Source organism: Phytophthora parasitica (assembly GCF_000247585.1).
Source record: "Phytophthora parasitica INRA-310 unplaced genomic scaffold supercont2.10, whole genome shotgun sequence".
Lineage (NCBI taxonomy): Eukaryota > Oomycota > Peronosporomycetes > Peronosporales > Peronosporaceae > Phytophthora > Phytophthora nicotianae.
The window spans coordinates 1122049-1138072 of NW_008648996.1; the positions used below are offsets into that span (position 1 = coordinate 1122049).

At 53.5% G+C, this 16024-nt stretch overlaps 8 protein-coding genes across 8 annotated transcripts; 4 read left to right on the forward strand and 4 right to left on the reverse strand.

The window, feature by feature from the left end:
• Positions 1-47: 47 nt before the first annotated feature.
• On the forward strand, positions 48-352 carry PPTG_06875 (hypothetical protein; the record flags this gene model as incomplete). Its single annotated transcript, XM_008900923.1, has 2 exons — positions 48-247; positions 289-352. The coding sequence occupies 2 exons, from the start codon at positions 48-50 to the stop codon at positions 350-352; spliced, it is 264 nt and encodes an 87-aa protein (XP_008899171.1).
• PPTG_06876 (serine/threonine protein kinase) lies at positions 346-2015 on the reverse strand (the record flags this gene model as incomplete). The annotated part of the gene is made up of 1 exon (XM_008900924.1): positions 346-2015. The coding sequence occupies one exon, from the start codon at positions 2013-2015 to the stop codon at positions 438-440; it is 1578 nt and encodes a 525-aa protein (XP_008899172.1). The 3' UTR covers positions 346-437.
• A 183-nt stretch (positions 2016-2198) lies between these two features.
• PPTG_06877 (hypothetical protein) lies at positions 2199-3842 on the forward strand. The gene is made up of 3 exons (XM_008900925.1): positions 2199-2864; positions 2928-3143; positions 3213-3842. Exons 1-3 carry the CDS (start codon positions 2241-2243, stop codon positions 3315-3317), a joined length of 945 nt encoding a protein of 314 aa, XP_008899173.1. The 5' UTR covers positions 2199-2240; the 3' UTR covers positions 3318-3842.
• Positions 3236-7350, reverse strand: PPTG_06878 (hypothetical protein). Its single transcript, XM_008900926.1, has one exon. The coding sequence runs from the start codon at positions 7312-7314 to the stop codon at positions 3421-3423; it is 3894 nt and encodes a 1297-aa protein (XP_008899174.1). The 5' UTR covers positions 7315-7350; the 3' UTR covers positions 3236-3420.
• A 31-nt stretch (positions 7351-7381) lies between these two features.
• On the reverse strand, positions 7382-9009 carry PPTG_06879 (hypothetical protein). The gene is made up of 4 exons (XM_008900927.1): positions 8778-9009; positions 8531-8696; positions 7688-8464; positions 7382-7619 (listed from the first exon to the last, which is right to left on the reverse strand). The coding sequence occupies exons 1-4, from the start codon at positions 8967-8969 to the stop codon at positions 7531-7533; spliced, it is 1224 nt and encodes a 407-aa protein (XP_008899175.1). The 5' UTR covers positions 8970-9009; the 3' UTR covers positions 7382-7530.
• A 134-nt stretch (positions 9010-9143) lies between these two features.
• On the forward strand, positions 9144-10008 carry PPTG_06880 (hypothetical protein). The gene is made up of 2 exons (XM_008900928.1): positions 9144-9539; positions 9609-10008. Exons 1-2 carry the CDS (start codon positions 9167-9169, stop codon positions 9908-9910), a joined length of 675 nt encoding a protein of 224 aa, XP_008899176.1. The 5' UTR covers positions 9144-9166; the 3' UTR covers positions 9911-10008.
• A 43-nt stretch (positions 10009-10051) lies between these two features.
• On the forward strand, positions 10052-12848 carry PPTG_06881 (TKL/LISK/LISK-DD1 protein kinase). Its single transcript, XM_008900929.1, has 2 exons — positions 10052-12381; positions 12442-12848. The coding sequence occupies exons 1-2, from the start codon at positions 10180-10182 to the stop codon at positions 12547-12549; spliced, it is 2310 nt and encodes a 769-aa protein (XP_008899177.1). The 5' UTR covers positions 10052-10179; the 3' UTR covers positions 12550-12848.
• PPTG_06882 (hypothetical protein) lies at positions 12380-14816 on the reverse strand. The gene is made up of 3 exons (XM_008900930.1): positions 14120-14816; positions 13897-14061; positions 12380-13831 (listed from the first exon to the last, which is right to left on the reverse strand). The coding sequence occupies exons 1-3, from the start codon at positions 14603-14605 to the stop codon at positions 12893-12895; spliced, it is 1590 nt and encodes a 529-aa protein (XP_008899178.1). The 5' UTR covers positions 14606-14816; the 3' UTR covers positions 12380-12892.
• Between the last annotated feature and the right edge of the window lie 1208 nt (positions 14817-16024).

Here is a 16024-nt window from a genome sequence, read left to right on the forward strand (position 1 = left end):
CTTTCCTTTTTGGACGGCGTGAGCTTGAACGTTGATGAGTGACGACGATGGCGTCAATCTACTTTCACTACAATGAGCTGCTTCGCTTGAGTGCAGAGCAAGCGGTCATGACCGAGGACCAGCAGCAGGATGAGAAGAAGCCTGAGATGCGAGTCAGGGCGAAAGAGAATCAAGACGAAGATGGAGCTCTGAAGACCGACATTGAAGCCACGCTGGCCGCGCTTCAGCCGCGCATGAACCGGCTCGCGTACCTGCAAACGGCGACAGCGACGAACCTGGATGCTTTAGCGAGAGCTCTTGGGCCCAAGCTGTAACACCTCGCGATATCGACGTACATGTACGCAGCCAGTAGGCAATGCACTGCTAACAAAATTTATTCTAGCGGCCATTCTGCCGCTTCACATACGTCTACTACATTCGTACGTCGTCGGTATTGATCACGATCTTTCGTTGCTTGAGCCGCTACTTAGCGACCTGGACGAGAAGAAGCGACGCTGACGCAGCAACACCTGCCACATTTTGTCTAGAGATTTTTGGCGGGTCACGTTCCTGCCATCACTAGCAGCATTGGCCTCTGTCGTATACCCGTTCGCGGGGATGATACTCTGGGAACGGCCTGTCCCGGGGTCGGCTACGACGTCTTCGTCGTCGCTGTTCGTGTTCATGTTGTTGCCCCCCATCTCGAGGCTAGCAAGCCGCATGAAGCAATCTGCACTGGGGCGTTCCTGCTGCACTTCCTCGTCCAACAGCAGCGGAGTGCCGTGCGTAGACATAAAAGACGGACGTGCTTCCTCTTCGCCCGCTTCTTCCTCCAGGGTTTCACGTTTTAGCACAGCACCTCCACCAAGACTACTACGGGGACCATCACTTGTCAGCGTACTATTCCTACTTGGAGGAGCATTTGCCACTTCACTCTGGTTGTCCAGTCCACTCACGGCTGAACTGGCCGATACGGACGGTCTGTACGCGACTGCAGCTACCTCCTCCGCATACCGCGCAGTGAACAGGTCGTGCTGCACCAGTATCTCGGTACTCCAGCTGACAGCAGGTGCTACGCCTCCGTTAAGCCATGGGTGTGCTACCACCTCTTCAATACTCATGGCAGCAGCAGGGTTCTTCTCCAGCAGTCGACGTAGCAGGTCCCTCGCCGCACGACTCAGCAGCGCTCCTCCCTCCGGGAATGTCAATTTGTCCTGCAGCATGCGACGCTCAATGTCTATGACGTTGCTCTCCTGCTGGCTGCCATTACTGAACGGGAAGCAGCCGCACAGCATCACGTACAGCGTGACACCGAGTGCCCACACGTCGATCTGCTGCGCCTCTCTCCAGATCGTAACGAGGCGCCCTCTATCATCTTCATGTTTGACTCTATTCCTGCGTCTAAGTAGAAACGGCGGTAGGAACCGGATGTGGTGTGTATCGTCCCACAGGAATCCTCTAGTCCGGGGACGACAGCGCAGCGTCAGCGACCGCCAAGGTGCCGCCCGCCCAAAAGCAGCAAGAAGCACCCGCGCGTCGGGTTCGTCATCGCTGAAGAGAAGATGTTCAGGACGCACTTCTCCATGTACGATACCTCGTTCGTGGAGGAACTGCAATCCCAGCGCGGCCTGCTTTATCACGCGGCTGACATCCCGTTCGGAGTGCAGTCTAGCCAACACCTCACCGCCCCTGGCCAACTCGAACGCCAGCTCCACGCGCGTACCCGTCGATGTCACCTCGTGGAGCTGCAATAAGTTTTGGTGGTCATGTGCCAGCTGTAACACTCGCACTTCTTGTCGGAGACGGCGGCGAGTAGCACGTTGACGTAGCAGGCGACGGTCCAGTACTTTGAGAGCAACGAGTTCCTGCGTCACGCGATGACGAGCCGTGTAAAGACCCGGACGGGGTTCCAACCCAGGAGTAGACACAGCAGACGCAGGAGAAGGCATTAGCGGTCGCAGATCTGCCCAGTTACTAGTCGGTGCCACGTCCGACAAGCGGCAGATGCAGCCAGCACATTTGCCGAACCACCACATTTCGGAATGGAAGACTGTAGTGTTGACGACTTGTACATTCGTACTTAACGAGGAGGTGGCAAACATTCGTACTTTATAGAGACTTCAACGACCACATTACGGCAACATTATCCTTGGGAAGACATTGACCATTTGACTTATCATTTGTATCTTGTCTTACAAAACCCGAGTCACAAGGAGAAATGTTACTCCAATTGTACCCTCGACAAATTGTCGTCGTCGATAATGGCGACGCACTATGGGCGACACTTGGAGAGGCTGCAGCGCGGCGAGCACTTAGAAGTTAACGCCGTATTGGCGCTATGCGAGCGAGTGAAGGATCTACTTGTAGAGGATGACAATGTGGTGCACGTCGCGTCCCCCGTGGCGGTGTGTGGCGACATCCACGGACAATTCCACGATCTGTTGGAACTCTTCAAGTTGGCGGGCCAGGCTCCCGACACGAGCTACATCTTTCTGGGCGACTTTGTAGACCGCGGCGCCATGAGCGTAGAGACCATCTCGATGCTGTGTGTACTCAAGGCCAGCTACCCGGACCGCGTGACGCTGCTGCGTGGAAATCACGAATCTCGCCAGACGACCCAGGTCTATGGCTTCCAGATCGAGTGCATGAAGAAATACGACGGCGACGCGCGGATCTACAAGGCCTTCATGGAGCTCTTTGACTTTCTACCACTGGGGGCGCTCATCGATAATAGTTTGCTCTGTCTACACGGCGGCCTTAGTCCGGCACTGCACCATTTGGACCAGCTACGAATGCTCGACCGCTTCCAGGAGATCCCTCCGGACGGAATCTTTGCTGATATTGTGTGGTCGGACCCGGACTCCAAGACTCTGGGCTTTCACATGGTAAGGGAGGAAGCAGTAGGCAATGGAGGCACGTGACTAAATTGTTGTGCTGGCTTACTGTAGTCGCCGAGAGGAGCGGGGTACATCTTTGGAGAGGACGTGGTGGACAAGTTTCTGCACATGAACAAGCTGGCACACATGGCGAGAGCACATCAGCTGTGTATGGAAGGGTATCAAGTACTGTTCCGAGACACGTTCTCCACGGTCTGGAGTGCGCCGAACTACTGCCATCGCTTTGGAAACCTCGCTGCTGTCATGGCCGTAGACGACCACCTTGACGTAAGATTGGAAACCCAATGCTGAGTGCTTCATGTGGAGCTAACACTTGTGATGTATTCGCTACGACAGCGCACGTACAAAACCTTCAAGGAGGCGCCGTCTTCGAGGAACATTGGCGTGCTGGACAGCAAGGGCACGAGCTCGGACGCCATCGACGCCGGCTACTTTACGTAAGTCGAGAAGAGCATTTCGAACACTAACGAGACACACAAAAAGTCGATAGATTTTGTACTACAGAGCTGGAGTGATGCAGTTTGACGCGGACTTGTTTGTTCACTTAGTGGTGACGTCTCTTCTTGTCTTTGCGGTTCTTGGAGCGGCGCTTGTGATCCTTCTTGGCCTTCTCGTAGGCTGCTGCGATCTGCTCCATTGTCTTGAGATGCAGAGGCTTCATCTTCGTCTTGACGCACTTGTCGATTTCCAGTGCATCAAACACCACCAGCGACTCCGGATGATTGTACAACTGCGCGTTGCCCACCATGAGGTTGAAATCCGCTTCAAACTGGTCGTGGGAGGCGTAGTAGTACATGTCCAGACGCGCCTTGATGGTCGCCAAGTCCATTGGCTCTTTCACGATCGTGTAGTAGTCCGGGTAGTCCACTGCTGATGGCTTCTCCATGTACAATTCCGAGCGAAGACGTCCAGTAGGGTCCTTGAGCTTGATAACGGCGTCATAAACCTTCTTGTAGTAGTAGCAAAGCATCTTGCGTTCACGCCTCCCAGCATCATCATCGTTGGGATTGTCATCGACATCGATGGCGTTAGGATCCACGAATTCTTCGTCCTCGTCTCGTTTCCGCTTGCTTGGCTTGGATTCCTTTGGACTCTTCACTGCCGCCTTCATCTCGTTTTCGTCGATACCGTCCTCGCACATTTTGACAAACTCTGCATCCGTGAACTGGTCGCGATACGACATTTCCTTGCGCTTGCGAGGTTTGCCAGCGACTGTCTCCATATCGAAGTTCCAAGCGTCCTTGTCGTGTTTCCCCGTGGCGATGTCGTGCTCCATGACATCGTTGGCTTCGCGTAGCCAGGCTGGAGCATCCTTCTCAGCCATCAGTCGAGAGCGGGGAGAGTAGGGGACGTTGTACTGCTTGCAATAGTCTTCCCATTCCTTCGTTTCACGGGCAATACGCTCAGCGTCCAGGCGATGATACAAGGCAAGTTCCTCGTCTGTTAACGCCATCATCTCGTTGATCTCGTCGTCCAGTAGGACATTTGACGACTCATCGTCCCCATGAGCAGCATGTGCAGCCTCCTCCTGTTCCATCTTGATAAGACTTTCCAGCATTGCACGCCGCTCTGCCTCCTTCGACTTGTTGTTGAATTTACCGGCCTCCACGACCAGGTTGTTCATGTTCATCTTGTCTGTAGCACGCGAGAGGATCTTCTCTTCCACGGGGCTATTGGTCACAAGTCGGAAGACGCGCACCTCATTCTTCTGCCCAATGCGATGCGCTCGATCCTGAGCCTGCGCATCCATGGCAGGATTCCAGTCACTGTCGAAGATAATGACAGTATCAGCCGTCGCGAGGTTCAATCCGAGACCACCAGCGCGTGTACTCAAAAGGAAGATGAAGAACGGCGAGTCCGGGGCGTTGAACATGAACATTCGCTGTTCACGCTCGTCTGCACTTGTTGAGCCATCCAGACGGAGGTACCGGAACCCGCGGTAGTTGAAATAGTCCTCCAAAACGTGCATCAGCTGCGTCATTTGACTGAACATCAGCACGCGATGGCCTGCAGCTTTCAGCTTCGGCAGCATACGGTCGAGTAGCTCGAACTTACCCGAGGACCGTACGATATCGAAATCAATCTGGTACCCATTGGTCTGGAAGAGGTACGGGTGGTTGCATACTTTACGCAACTGCATCAACACGTTCGACAAGCCTTTGGACGTATACTTGGCCTTTCCCTTCTTCTTGCCACTGCCATCTGTCGTCTCCATGAGAAGCGCTCCTCCTTCCTGGATACGGCGGTACATGATCTTCTGCCATCCCGAGAGTTCGCATTTCAGCACCTTCTCCACCTTGTCAGGGAGCTGATCAAGCACAGAAGCCTTCACACGTCGCAGTAAGAACGGGCGTAGCACCTGATGCAGTCGGTTGATAATCAACATTCGCTCTTCGTCAGATAACTCGTTCGAGTCACCATTACCCGAGAATTGGGCAAAAGGTTTGCTAAACCACTGCTCGAACGTGTCCACAGACTCGAAAATAGTCGGCAGCAAGAAGTTCAGAAGCGCCCACAGCTCAGGCAGACTATTCTGCAGCGGCGTACCAGTCAACAGCAGTCGGTTGCGCGAAGTGTACATACTGCCCAGCGTCATGGCAAACTTACTCTGCGCATTCTTCATGCGGTGACCTTCATCCACAATAATGTACTGCCAGTCGTACTTACGCAGCACGTGCTTGTCCTTCATGATGTACTCGTATGTTGTCAGAAGCACATTGAATTGGCACGACGCCATTTCCTGCTTGTGAAGCTCCTTGCGTACCTGTGGAGGACCCTTATACACCACAAGCACGAGATCAGGTGCCCACTTCTTGAACTCGTTCACCCAATTCGACAAAGTAGACAGCGGCACCACCACTAGGAATGGACCGTGGTTATGCTTGACCTCCGTCACGTAAGTGAGCAGCGAAATAGACTGGATCGTCTTACCTAGACCCATTTCGTCAGCCAAGATACCATTGAGGTGGTTGTCATAGAGCGACACCATCCACTGTAAGCCTCGCAGCTGATACTCCTTCAGATCGCCACCAACCAACATGAGAGGCTGTCGTGGTAATTCTCCTTTCGACGCGATCTCCAAGTAGTTGAGATCATCATCCACGTCGTCAGCATTCGTATCCTTACTGCCACCATGATGGGCGTCGTAATGCGCAGTGTACTCGTCCACAAGGTGGTGCTTCTGCTTGTGTTGGCGCACCAACTTTCGAATGCTATCCAGATAGCTGTTCGTCTGGCTCAGCAGGTACGTTAGACGCTCGTTCTTGGCTTCTGCCACCAGTTTACCATAAGCCTCCATGTCATTCGCCTTCAGAGCCTTGAGACGAAGCTTCTCCTGACGATCTTCCTCACGTTCGGCCTTGGAGGCTCGTTGGTCGATCAAGGCTTTAACAGCCTTCGCAGACTTGCTCACCTGCGCCTTGACGTTCTTGTGGTATGCGAAGAACTCGCGCGAGTGGTTGAGAACAGCCTTGAGGTACATTTGATGGTCTGCACGTCGCTTCTTCTCCATCGCCACGGACTTTTTGCGCTTCTCCCGCTCGTCACTCTGCAGTTCCACACGTGAGACTGGACGACGACGTCGGAACGACTTGCGGTCGACTGCTGAAGGCTCTCCCAGTAGAGCTAGTCGGGTTGTGTGCGCCTTGGCCACATGACGTCGCAGTTTCTGCTGTAGCAACACACAACGCAGATCTCTCAGCGTGCGTTGCTCATTCTCGTCCAGATCTCCCGTGTGACTCTCCAGTTTCTCCAAACTGGAAGCCAAGAACTGCTGCAGCGTGTGCATGTACCGCATCTTTAACCCCACGTCGTTTGTCCCGAGCCAAGGCGTGCAGATATTGAAGGGACCGAACGCCAAGTTGCCCTTGTTCTCGATTCCAATGAGGTCTCCGTCCAGATAATTCGGGCCAACGTACAGCAAATTGCGAGCGGCTCTTGTCCACTTGGGGGTCATGAGTTCCAGCACTGGAGGGTCCACAACAGAGGGTGGAGGCTGTTGAGTGGCCCCCATCATCGCGTTGGTGGGGTCCATTGGCTGCATACTGAGGCCTGCCGCACTGAGCTGTTTGGCCTGTGCAATGGCCGTGTCCATCGAGTGACACAGAGCCTTGTAGGCGCGGATCTGGTTGTGCAGGTACTCGAGCTGCCTGTCCGAGAAGAGAGTTGTCTTCTGCTGCATGAAAGGGTTAGCAGCCACGTCCAACGACTGGGGAGGCGCCTGAGATTGAGCTGGAGGCTGCATCTGAGTCTGCATCTGCTGCTGGCGCGCGCGATGTTGCTGCTGATACTGCCGCAGTATCGTCACGATCTGCTGGTACTTTGGGTGGCTCTTCTGGCCTGCGCGCTGCATACGCAGAGCTGCATCCATCAGCTTTTTCACATCCGCGGGCGTTAGCGTCACACGCGGCGCAGCGGAAGCCCCGGCCGTCGACTCCATCACGCTGATCTCCAAGAGGACGCTTTTAGATGGCGGAAATGGCTTTGACTTGCGTTCATTATGCTTCCTCAATTACGTGATAAACACAAATTTATGTTTTGTACACAACACTTGAAAGTGTAACATGCGTAACATTGGGTAACATCGTCATGCTCTTCTAACATCTCCCTGTGATGCATTGCTGCTAAGATAGGTCCCTAGACGGACCATCATAATCTAAGAGAACGACGCGCGGTCGAACACGTGGAGAGGGAGCGACTTGGTCATGAGCCTGAAGTACGCCATCTGCGAGTCCGTGGGCTTGTCTGCGGCAGCCAAAACGAGAACGTCAACATACACCTTTCACAACAGAACTGTAACAAGAGGGACGCACCGTGCAGGAAGCTGACTTGGTTGTAGTAGGAGACGACAGTGGACAGCTCCTCGGGCGTGTACGTGCGCATGGTGGCGCGGATCTTGCGGTAGTCCACCTGCTGCTTGAAGTGCACCTTTGTGGGGAAGTTCTCCGTCGCAGCAGCGACGAACAGACCGTTCTTGAGCTTGCGCGACTCGTTGTAGCCCTTAGCGCCAATGTCCTTCAGTGCAGCGATCACCGAAATGTCATCGGCCGCCACATCCTTGCCCTCGTAACCAAAGACAGTCGGCTGGAACCAAGTGTTGTAGTCGTCAATGGCAATCAGCACGGGGAATTCTGTGGTCTGGGCCAACTCCTCCTTCAGGTCGCACACAGCCTGGCATGCCAGTTCCTCGTCACGCACACCACCGACAACCACATCACGCAGAGTCAGGGCGGCGTCCTTGTAGTCCGCAGCGTTCTTAGGCTTGGACTCGTACTTGTCGGTAGGGTAGTAGCGGTCGGCGTATTTGCCGCGCAACGGGATGGACTTGAGCTGTTCACCATGGCAGTGCAGGAACTTCTGCAGTAGATCCACACCGTACACATCGATGTCGAATTTACCCTCCTGGTAGGGCGACTGCATCACATACGGAGCCTCGTTGGTCCACGAGCGCGGGTTGGGAATGTAGAGCACCACCCAGTTGCTCTCACGAGCATACTGCACGATCTGGTGCAGCGCAAAGCTCTTGCCGGTGCCGCGTTCGCCATCGATCAGGTAAGCGCCGATTGAGTCGTTCTTGGCGGTCTCCCAGTCTGAAAACATGAAGACAGTAGCTAATTAGTCGATGATACAGAAACTACAGCTTATATTCAGCGCACCTTTCATGGCCGAGATAATTTGCAGCGTTGTATCACGCAGCATGATGTGGCGGTGGCCAACGAGGTCAAAAGTGTCATCCATGCGGCGGCCAACACCCTCGGGGAAGAGCTGATCCTGCTGTTCCTTGGCGAACGCGAAAAACTTGAGGCGGTGGGCCTCCGTAGCCTGATAGCAGTAGCAAGCACGACATGTCGTAGCAAAAATTAGCCTTTAAAAGCTCGATTGGCCGCTGTATTCACGTGTTACCTGCGAGATCGGCACTCCGGCAAGGTTGCCCAATTCCTCCTCCGAGATCTCCACAATCTCTGGCGTCTCCGAAGCGGCCGTGGCGTCGGTGGCAGTAGCGACGGGAGGAACCTCCGTGGACAGTGCACGCAGCGCCGAGGTCTGCATGCGCCGCACAGGCAGGCGCTTGGTCAGCACACGCATGGCCATCATGAAGTCTTTGGGGCTCGATAAGGTGTGGCTAGCAATGCCTGGCTTACAATTACAAAGGCTATTAAATCTTACTTAACTCACCCAATCAGAAGGCGACAAAGAGTTATACTCTGCTCTTATCGAAAATTGTGTGCATTTTGTGTGGCTGACCATGAAACGACGCGAAACGATATTCATAGTTGTTGCTCATTACAGCCATGGGCGCGGCGGCATCGACTGCAAGGGAAAGTTTGGGTTCAACTGACACAGCAGGAGATGGAGCGCCATTGACATGCAGGCTCAGGGACGACCAAGTGGCTGCGTTGGCGAGCAGCACCAACTTCACGCCAGAGGAGGTGGTGGCTCTGAACGTACACTACGACCTCATCAGCTCGGCGACGAGAGACGACGGACTGATCGACCGCAGCGAGTTCCAGACGGCGCTAGGCTTCACTGTCAAGGAGTCGCTGTACGTGGACCGCATCTTCCAGCTCTTCGACACCAACGACGACGACTTTATCAGCTTCGACGAATTTCTGCAAAGCGTGTCCGTCCTGTCATCCAAAGGCGGTACGGCCGAGAAGATTAAGTGTACGTCTCCCACGCTTGTTTGTTATCCAAACGAACGCAACCCTCACTATGATCGTTCTGGTGGTGCAGTTTCCTTTGACATTCTAGACTTCGATCGCGACGGGAAGTTGTCGCCACAAGAGCTGCTAAGCATGCTCGAGGCATGCATTCAGGAGAACAACATCAATATCCCCTCCGAGTGCCTCACTACGATCGTGGCCAAGACGATGGAGGACGTAGACCTGGACAAGGACGGCTTCATCAGCTTCGACGAATTTCGCGTCATGACCGAAGCCAACCTGCAGATGCTCAACCACGTGACCTTCAACGTTTCCGCCATCATTGCCGAGTACATGCCCGCATTGCGCGTGCTGATCTCGAATCGAAGCTAATAGCCTCGGTAGCATAATTATCGGCCCAACTTTTTATTTCTTAAACCAACGTTTTAGTGTTATTCGTGCATAATTAATATAAATATTCGTGAAATGCCGTCGGGTATAGACTTTCGAGGGTTCAATGACATCTGCCCCGCTCGGAAATCAGTTGTTGCCTGGGAGAGGCTGGCAAAAGTGACACCAGAACTCGGCGACCGGATTTGGAGGGCCGTTACGCAGCTATCCTGGAGCTAAAAGCGTCGAGGAGCAAGTACAACAACAGCGCCATGCTGACCCGCTGCCTGGCCGCAACTTTCTGCGTGAATGAGACGTGCGCAGTGACAGACCGCCGCCGTGCTCTCCCTTCGACTGAGCAGCATCAGCAGAGCGATAACATGTCTGGCAACCAGCATCAGGTGCTTCTGGCCGGAGAGTACGCGCAGCGCCGCCCACTGGCACACAAGTCGCCACTGGCGGCCTTCACGTCGCAGCTGGAGGCGCAGCAGTCTCCGCGCGCCAAGGAGGTGGTGCACGTGCAGTATGAGCAGCAAGAACAAGAACCAGAGCAGCCGGAGAAGCAGCAGCCAGAGTGGCCGGAACAGGAGGGCGTTGACACTCAGATGCTCTTCGAAGTGGAGCCCACAGCCGTCAAGATCGGCAAAGAGATCGGCAAAGGAGCTTTCTCTGTTGTCTACGCCGGCGACTACCGAGGCCAACACGTCGCAGTCAAGTGCCAGCCTAAAGACGCAGAGGGCAACATCCCAGCCTTCGTACTGCGCGAAGTGCAAGTGCTACGTCTGCTGCGTCATCCGAGACTGCTGCAGTTCGCAGGAGCTGCTGACAACGCCCGTGCCAAGCAGGTCTGGATCCTCAGCGAGTACCTCAACAACGGCGACGTGGATCTGCTGCTCAAGGCCATTCGCAGTGAGAAGAAGCCTCACATTGGCTGGCACCGCGTGGTGCGCATCGCGTTGGATGCTGCTGAGGGTATCGAGTTCTTACAGCAGAGACACATTGTGCATCGTGACATCAAGTCCTCCAACATCTTACTGGACAGTCAGCATCGTGCCAAGCTCTGCGACTTTGGCTTCGCAGTTGAGATCAAGCCTGTTGTGGCTATGGCTCATGGAGCGGCAGAGTTCGATGCGAGCAAGCAGCGGCGTAAGTCGTACTGCGGTACAGACGCCTACATGGCGCCGGAGATGTTCCTGGACGAAGACTACGACCATAGTGTGGACATTTTCAGCTTCGGAGTGGTGCTGATGGAGATGCTGTGCTGTCGTGTGGCCAACTCGGACGGGTTCTTGATGCGTCTGCCGCAATACAAGTTCCAAGTGCTCCTGCCAGAGTTCCGTGACGCTCTGCCGGCTTCCTGTCCGCCAACTCTCGCAACTCTCGCGGAGAAATGCGTGTCATTCGAGCCCAATGAACGTCCAGACATCAAGACCATTGTACAGACGCTAGAAGATGTTCTAAAACACACTGCCAGCTCGCAGAGCGACAATGTGGAGCTGGTTCCGTTCACACCTAATGAACGGGAGCCACAGATTGAAGCGGACGAAGACGCTTACTATGGCGAGAATGACGAGGAGGATGAAGATGATGACGATGACGATGATGATGATGAAGAAGAGGAAGATAATAGCTACAACTTGCAGGCAAATGGTCGACACAACACGATGGGAATGGAGTCGGACGAAGAAGAACGTGATGTGCGCTCGCAAGTCGTGGACGACCCCTTCTTGGACGAGGAGAGTGTCGATAGTGACGCACTTGCTCAGCCAGCGTCGCCTGCTCCGTACCACGAAGGAGTGATTCTCAAGCGTGGCCGTCGTGGAAAACGTTCATGGGTCGAGAAGTGGTTCATCGTTGACCACGACCAGCTCCACTACACAGACGTTCCTCCAGGTTGGCGACAGCATCAGCAACAAAATGCGGAATGGCGCTGCACGTTGCCTCCCATTTCGTCGCTGTCACTGCGTGAGTGCCGCATCTGGAAGACAATGGAGATGCCTGAACTGCGATTCAACGTGATTGACAATAACTGGAAGATCAAACGCGAGCTCCAGGCCGTATCCAAGCGTGATCTTGATCTGTGGATGGAGCTCATCAACCAGGGAATCGACTATGCTAACGAGCTGTACGCACGTGAGAACGACCTGCCAAACAACAGCACCACCGGCACGAGCGCAAGTAGCAGTAACGCAAGTCGCCCCAGTCGCAACAAGGTGAAGAAGGAGTCACATTCTCAGTGTCAGACGTCGTCCAAGCTGCACGAGCGAAGGCCCAAATCGAACTCAGTTGCCACAGCCTCGAGGAAAACAAGGCGTCGGAGTAGTGTTACCAAGTTTGAGGAGCCACCCGAACTGCCAGAAACAGAGGAGGACCGAGCTGACGAAGTGTACCAGTGGCTCAAGCAGATCGGCTACCAGAGATACGCACCCATGCTCAAGGCGAAGGGATTCGATTCGCTCGATTTTATTCGCGAGGTGAGTGTTTTTTTAATCTGGATTTCTTTTATTCTTATTAATTTTCTTTGCTTTCTTCAGACTGGCATTGAAATGGAGGATTTAAATTTCGTGGGTGTCAAGGAACCGGTGGCGCGCAAGTCCATTCGCTCAGCCGCTCGGACACTACGTGGCGATGACGACGATTGATTTTTTTCGAGATGGGTTCTTGTTCTCTGCATGCGGCGTATTTCTCGTGGGGCTCAGTTCATTACGACGATTTTCTCCAAAATATAAGTATGCAAATCCAGGCATCCTCCATACTTCATTATTTCATCCTTCCTTAGCGCTGTACGTCGCTGCAGGGAGCACCACTACCTGTAAACGGCCTCTTGCCGACGTTTACGTCCAGGGGCTCTCTCCTGAGCAACATACACCGCCCAGCCTACCTAACATCAGAGCAAATAAAAAACCGCGACACAAAAGCAAGTACGTGCATGATGCATGCATACCGAGAAGCTAGAAAACCCAGCATTGCAGCTTTGGAAAGAGCCTACACCAGCGGAGCATTAGACGTCAGACCGTCCTCGACACCTGTGAGCAGGTTGCGCAGGAACGTCTCTGTCACACGCGTATAGTTGATGATTTCCGAGCGGTTCATCTTGTCTAGCGGCATCTCCGACAGTCCAGTCAAATGCTCCGCGTTCTTCTCCAGATTCTCCTGTAGGTACTCGAACAAGTTCTTCTCCTTCCCATTTGGCAAGTAGTACCCAAAGACGTACGTATACTTGAGCACTCGCCGACACTCGATCAGCTGTTCTGTCGCTGCGTTTAGGAACTGCACGTCAATCCACGACGAATCCCCGTGACTCGCCTGCAGTTCAATCATGCGGTTCTCCGTGCCTTCACGCATCCGCTGAGCAAACTTGCCTGCTTCTGAGTGGTTGGCGAATCGCTGGTAGTAGTGGAGGTATCTGTCAAGCTCTGCCTTCGCTCGCGCCGCATCCGTGTCGGCTGCCTGCGAGTCCGCGTCATATCGGTTGCATTTGTAGTAGCCGCCAGTGCCAGATCCGTGCTTGTCCCATCCTTCCATACAAATCCAGCAGAACTCGTAGTTACAACTTCGACACGTCATGTGGTTGCAGCCCTGGTTCTTCTCGATACGGACAGAGCACTTGGGGCACTTCTTCGTGTTGGCCAGGATCCAGTTGGCCGTCTCGGACTCGTTGCGGCATTTCTCTTGCCAGGCTGAGAGTTGTTCACACGTAACAGGCGCATGGGCCTCTTCACCGCAGCGCAGGCAGAAGACGCATCCACATGTGCACGTCACAGACGAGAGTCCACCAGCACTGGTGATAGCCTTGCTGCAGCCAGGGGATGGACACCACTTGACTCCCTTATTAATGTCCACGAACGACCGCAGCAGATAGCGCGCGTACTTGCGGTAGTCCTCGGGTCCAACGATCTTCTTAAAGATCACATCACTCACCACCTACACATGACAGAAATTAGTACCGATAATACCATCAATAATAGTGATAAACTGCACCAAATCACCTCTTTGCAGCCGTGCGCGGGGCACGTCGTGGTCACGCAGATCGGTCCTTCCTGGATCTTCAAAGACAGGTACGGCTTCCAGCAGTTGAGGCAATACACATGCCCGCAGCCCATACCGAAGACCTCGTTAGCCGAGTATTCATCGCAGCAAATGTTACAGTCCACCTTTAATCATTCACAAAAGTCAGTACCAGTCGTCTCTCCCTCCATCTGAATGTCGTACCGTGGTGTCCTTGGGGATAACGGGCGCTGGTTTCTCCGCAAACTCAACGCCTGCCTCATGCTTGGTGGTAGCCGGGTCTGCATAATAACCCTCGAATAGTTTCTCCTTATTCCAGCCAAAGTAGCGCAGCAGCACAGAGGCCACAGGTGCCGGGATCTCTAGTACCTGCGCGATCTCATTGATGAGCGCGCGTTGCTCCTGCAGTAGCTCCTCCTCATCGATGACGTGGTACTCTTGCTGCTTGTGGCTGCCGGCGTGGCCCAGTCCGCTGGGACTCAGACGTTTCTTCTTGGCGGCCGAGCCGCTGCCAAGTGGGGAGAGAGAGTCCGCAGCGTGTTGCTTCTTGGCGTTTGGGTTCGACTGGACGGAGGCCATTTCTTCCTCATCCTCCTCCGAATACTGGTATTCATCGTCCTCCACGTCGCTGTAGTGGTACTCGTCATCCGAGAGAGGGGAAAGAGGTGGGTTGGCTGAATGCGCGCTCATGGTGGGCTATTGTGAGGCTTCTAGACGGATGTAAGTACTGGAAAAGGTGTTGTGAGATGGAAAATAAAGAGAGGAAGACGGTGAAGTGCTGCTGGCAGCGTGGGGGGCTCCGTGGGGACGGCTACACGGCGAGGAAAGGCGGAGGCTTCACTGCTTCCAGGCGGCGTTTGATATCGGGAAATGCGAAGAAAGAAGCCAATTTGGGGCAATCACACCAAATATGAGAATTTTATTGAATTTAACCAATGAGAGCTCGGATAAAATATTTACACAATAGCCAAAGGTAATTTCGACTCGACGGAAAAGTGCTGAAGCTTTTTTTTAGCACCGTAGATCTTATTTTTTATATTTTCTTCATTTTCATCGGAAGCCCCAACTCTACTTTGTCATGGACTTACGCGTTTTGCTCTAGCTTCTCCTGATCATGGTAGACTTGTCGAGATAGTTACTCTAGCGATAAGACTTGATTCGTACCGTTTAAATCGGATTTACCGGACAATAAATCTCCATTATCGCTCCCGCGGTCCGGACCGGGACCGATTACGCATGTGCATAGCAGGCGAATTAAGTAAAGTTATAATCCGTGTGTAGGGTAGAATAACCAGTTATCAGTCTGTCTGGTCTTCTGTGTTATGATTGGCTAACGCCAATGTTGGAGCCGGCCAGCCCTCTATCGGCCATTTCCAGGCGAGAGAAGTAGAGCGATAGCGTAGCAATCCAGGTACAGATCATGGCGACAGATGCAAGGATGTCTGTGGAGATGCAGGAGTCTATACAGAGGACGTACGCAAAGGCAAAGGAGTTAAGACCTAAGAATACAACCCGTTCCTACGACAAGCGTCAGCAGGAGTTTCTCGAGTGGTGCACAAACAAGGGTAACTCATTTAACAACTTGACTCGCTTCACTGTGACGGGTGAAAAACTACATCTCTTCCTGGAAGAATGCGTTATTGGTAGACGTAAGCGCCAGAAAAGTGCTACGAAACAAGCCGATAGGGTGGAGACGATTGGCCGCGCATCTGTTAATCTTTACGTTGCAGCCATGGTTGATCTGTGGAAACAACAAGTCCAGGCCGGAATCAATAGTTATCCTTCACCACGTAACGCTGCAGTGACATCGCTGCTAAAACTGACCCAGTTTGAAGAAGACGAGCGCAAACGAAAGAATTTTGAGGACCGAGGAGCTGATACATTACTAGATGGATATACGACAACAGAACAAATCCAGCAAATTGCTAGGTACTTCTGGGCGATGTCACGTGAGGCAGGAACGAACTTACGGAATCTTTTGGCGTTTCTCGTGAGCCACTATGCTCTAATGAGAGGTGAGTCCACCCGGATGCTAGAATTGGCTGATTTACATTCAATTATGTTGGAGAACGAGGGCTATAGTCCGTGTCGAGCCATAGTTATGGTGAT

What these genes read in the sequence shown, in the direction of transcription:
- PPTG_06878 (XM_008900926.1), bottom strand. Translation starts at nt 7,314, where the DNA reads ATGGAGTCGACGGCCGGGGCTTCCGCTGCGCCGCGTGTGACGCTAACG.
- PPTG_06882 (XM_008900930.1), bottom strand. Translation starts at nt 14,605, where the DNA reads ATGAGCGCGCATTCAGCCAACCCACCTCTTTCCCCTCTCTCGGATGAC. An exon ending in TTATCCCCAAGGACACCACG is followed by an intron (nt 14,062 to 14,119) that starts GTACGACATTCA and finishes GAATGATTAAAG; the next exon opens with GTGGACTGTAACATTTGCTG. An exon ending in CCGCGCACGGCTGCAAAGAG is followed by an intron (nt 13,832 to 13,896) that starts GTGATTTGGTGC and finishes TGTCATGTGTAG; the next exon opens with GTGGTGAGTGATGTGATCTT.
- PPTG_06879 (XM_008900927.1), bottom strand. Translation starts at nt 8,969, where the DNA reads ATGATGGCCATGCGTGTGCTGACCAAGCGCCTGCCTGTGCGGCGCATG. An exon ending in CCGGAGTGCCGATCTCGCAG is followed by an intron (nt 8,697 to 8,777) that starts GTAACACGTGAA and finishes TACTGCTATCAG; the next exon opens with GCTACGGAGGCCCACCGCCT. An exon ending in CCAAGTCAGCTTCCTGCACG is followed by an intron (nt 7,620 to 7,687) that starts GTGCGTCCCTCT and finishes TGGCTGCCGCAG; the next exon opens with ACAAGCCCACGGACTCGCAG.
- PPTG_06880 (XM_008900928.1), top strand. Translation starts at nt 9,167, where the DNA reads ATGGGCGCGGCGGCATCGACTGCAAGGGAAAGTTTGGGTTCAACTGAC. An exon ending in TACGGCCGAGAAGATTAAGT is followed by an intron (nt 9,540 to 9,608) that starts GTACGTCTCCCA and finishes CTGGTGGTGCAG; the next exon opens with TTTCCTTTGACATTCTAGAC.
- PPTG_06881 (XM_008900929.1), top strand. Translation starts at nt 10,180, where the DNA reads ATGCTGACCCGCTGCCTGGCCGCAACTTTCTGCGTGAATGAGACGTGC. An exon ending in CGCTCGATTTTATTCGCGAG is followed by an intron (nt 12,382 to 12,441) that starts GTGAGTGTTTTT and finishes TGCTTTCTTCAG; the next exon opens with ACTGGCATTGAAATGGAGGA.
- PPTG_06877 (XM_008900925.1), top strand. Translation starts at nt 2,241, where the DNA reads ATGGCGACGCACTATGGGCGACACTTGGAGAGGCTGCAGCGCGGCGAG. An exon ending in AGACTCTGGGCTTTCACATG is followed by an intron (nt 2,865 to 2,927) that starts GTAAGGGAGGAA and finishes GGCTTACTGTAG; the next exon opens with TCGCCGAGAGGAGCGGGGTA. An exon ending in CCGTAGACGACCACCTTGAC is followed by an intron (nt 3,144 to 3,212) that starts GTAAGATTGGAA and finishes TCGCTACGACAG; the next exon opens with CGCACGTACAAAACCTTCAA.